Source organism: Fusarium tjaetaba (genome assembly GCF_013396195.1).
Source record: "Fusarium tjaetaba strain NRRL 66243 chromosome Unknown NRRL66243_c0000427, whole genome shotgun sequence".
Taxonomy (NCBI): Eukaryota; Fungi; Ascomycota; class Sordariomycetes; order Hypocreales; family Nectriaceae; genus Fusarium; species Fusarium tjaetaba.
In genome coordinates, this window is record NW_023501623.1 from 1 (window position 1) to 3096 (window position 3096).

Below are 3096 nucleotides of genomic sequence, written 5' to 3' on the forward strand. Positions count from 1 at the left end.
AGGATATACTACGGAGAGAACTGCAAAGCACATCTGACAGGAATAACCCCCTGTTTAGCTGAGAAACTCTCAAAACTACTTGCTCACCTTACCTTACGTACCACAACATCTCCAAGAGCCACACGATATCTAAACAGTCCGCTCTACGTTGGAACCAACATTTAACACCCCTACTACATAAACGACTTGGTGCAGCTATATAGCGCCCACAGATACCCAGTTATCTCCCCCTTTACCTATTGCCTTCGTCATGATGTGCAAGACTAACTATCATGATGAAACATACTATGATACCCAAGATGGGCATACACCCAAACACGACATGACGCAGCGATGAGCGCGCGCTATTGGTTATGCCTTTTGTTTGCTTTATACTTGGTTTGCCCTCTGCGATGTTTGTCCACGAGACTGACCTGTAGCGATATTGCAAAGAGTCGAGACAACACCTAGCAATTACTACTGCGTGAAGCTTTGCTTATACGGTCTACAATGTTGACACGAGAGGTTATTGAGCGCCTGAAACCCTCAGAAGAGTCCTACTGGATACCGAATGCCGATGAAAGGACGAAGATGAGGACTGCTTGTTTGATTTGTTGATTTTCTTTTTGGGAACTGTCTGACTGTCAGTCAATGATTGCCGCCCTGAGCTGAAGAAGCCAGATCAAGATAGTTAAGCCGGCTCTGGCACAGATTGTTTGACTCTAGATTTGACAGGATGTCTTGGGGCAGAGTAGATACCAGAACCAGACAGATCAAGATCAGACAGAGAATGAAGATTGATTTGACGAAGATATTGCTCCTGGTGTAAGTGACGTGTGCTAAAGTTTCTTGATGTCAAATCACTATGCTTAGTGATACCAAGACCGACAATCCTTCGTGATTATTTGCCTTGAGATCTTGTATTACTAGGTCATTAATTCGTTTTCCGCAGGGTATCATAAACGGCCTTCCAAAGCCCCCATCACGCCCCCTCGTGCTTCACTGTAGTATCGCCTTCTTCTTCATGATGCTCCGTCTGGTCAGCCTGTTCCGTCTCGCCTTCAGCCTTGCCATCTTTGTCCATGACGTTCTCGAACTGCGACCATAGTGCCTCGACCGAGGAGAATTCGTTGCCGACCTGTGCAACAATCTCAATTAGCTTGGCAATATTGAAAGGGAATGTTGTCCATACAGCGGTGACTGCCTCGAGAGATCGGTTCAACTTGTTGATGTTGGCCAAGACGTGCTCAAAGCTCTGGACAGCATAATGTTAACATAAACGCCAACTTATTGACTATGAGGAGACATGACGTGCCATTGCGATCTCGCCAATCAGAGCCTCGCGCTGCTGCTCAAAGTACGTCTTCTCGTGACCGCCCATCGCGGATGCTGATCTTGAGTGGGAAGCCATAACGAATGTATTTCTGTGTGTACTTTCAAGGCCATGGAATGGAAGATTGTCTGTCGTTGGTTTCAACGCGTTGACCCCAGTGTGAGGAAGTTTTGGCGGGGTTGTTTACTTTGGTTACTTTTACAGTGGGTATTCACTCTAATTAGTGGGGTCGGCTCATGAAGCCCTTGAGTCTCTCACGACACAGTCTGACGAAACATCAAAGTAACAGTTCAGCAGAAAGCATGATAACAGGTTATGTCTGCTTGCATTATTAACTTCGCTTGTCCAAACAATAAAATCAGTGACAGTGTAGGTATAGAGTTTACATGGAATTCAGACCGCTCATGCTGCATAGCCCATCGCCTCAGTTACGCCAAACCCGTGATGGTACTCCTAGATGCTTCCTCTTATCTACCTCCTATAGTGATCTGGTGGAGGCCTTTCGTACTCATGTGGTCTCAATGCTCCCCTCATCATATCTCTTGGATCAACTCGAGGATCTCCCCGCAGATCTCTTGTATCATGGCCGGGATAAACCGGTGCCCCTGGCGGAGGCTGGGGCGGCCCGCGTGAGTCGTAACTACTGATGGGCGTGTAGCTGCGGCCAGGGATCTCTCGAGGCGGGCCAGGGCCAGGAGTCGAAGCATAACGTGAGTATGGCTGCGGAGGTGGCACTGACTCTGGGCCACGTGACACTGTTGGTGGGTAGCGTCCTTGCATCTGATGCTGCTGCGGCGGCATGCCAGGTCCACTGGCAAAGTAAGGATTACGCCCATCGTCTCTCATGGACATATGGTGAGCTTGCTGAGGCGGGGGCTGTGAAGGTGGTTGTGAAGGTGCCCAAGATGGCGCTGGGGTTTGAGGCTTGGACGAGGGATGTTGCGTAGGCCACGGTTGTTGCTGTTGCTGCTGCGGTGGGGGTTGAGCATTTGGTGGCTGTTGAGATGCCCATCCAGGCGGCTGCTGCATGCCGGAAGGAGGTTGCTGAGGCGGCGGCCATGAAGCCTCGCGGCCACCTTGAGGTACTTCTCGTGCCCGAGAGGCAGATGGATGAAGCGCATATTGCCCTCCTGGCGATCCGGCATGGGCTGGTTGACCTGTTGCAGCGTATGAAGTCGGATACCCCTGGTTCTGGTACTGAGGAGGTCCCGGGGGTCCAGGGGGTCCAGGAGGTCCAGGAGGAGCATATCGGTGGCCACTTTGTGGTGAGTTCGTTCGGCTATGGCTACTGGGTTGGTAAGGATTCTGTCTGTAGTAGTCCCTTTCTGCTGCTGCTTCTAGGGACACCCCAATGGACGCCCTCGAACTACCCATGTGCTGAGGCTGAGGGGAATCCGCATATGTTGGCTTGAGGGATGGCATTACTGGGGTTCCTCGGCCGTAAGGAGAGTATGACTCTGCCTCGCCCCGTCGTATCTGAGAAGGCGGTGCTGGGCCTGGGAGCGTACGGCCCATGGCCTGAGGCGGAGGAGTAGGTGATGGTCTGGTAGGAGTGCTAGTCACATCACTGACACGTTTGGGCTGTGGAGGAGGATCGTCATTAAGCAGTGACATGATGTTGAGACCTCCCTTACGAGGCTCTGCTGGACGTGGCGCCACTGCCGGTGGTTGAACTGGAGTACCAGATTGGGGTGTTACCGAGCCATATTGTTCGTGCATCGAACCAGATGACGGTCTATGTTGGAGAGCAGAAATGGGGCGGCTGGATGGAGTGTTCATCTGAG

At 51.5% G+C, this 3096-nt stretch overlaps 1 protein-coding gene across 1 annotated transcript; it reads right to left on the reverse strand.

The window, feature by feature from the left end:
- Window positions 1–961: 961 nt before the first annotated feature.
- On the reverse strand, window positions 962–2926 carry FTJAE_13488 (DNA-binding SNT1; the record flags this gene model as incomplete). Its single annotated transcript, XM_037346636.1, has 3 exons — window positions 962–1234; window positions 1286–1373; window positions 1788–2926. 3 exons carry the CDS (start codon window positions 2924–2926, stop codon window positions 962–964), a joined length of 1500 nt encoding a protein of 499 aa, XP_037199485.1.
- Between the last annotated feature and the right edge of the window lie 170 nt (window positions 2927–3096).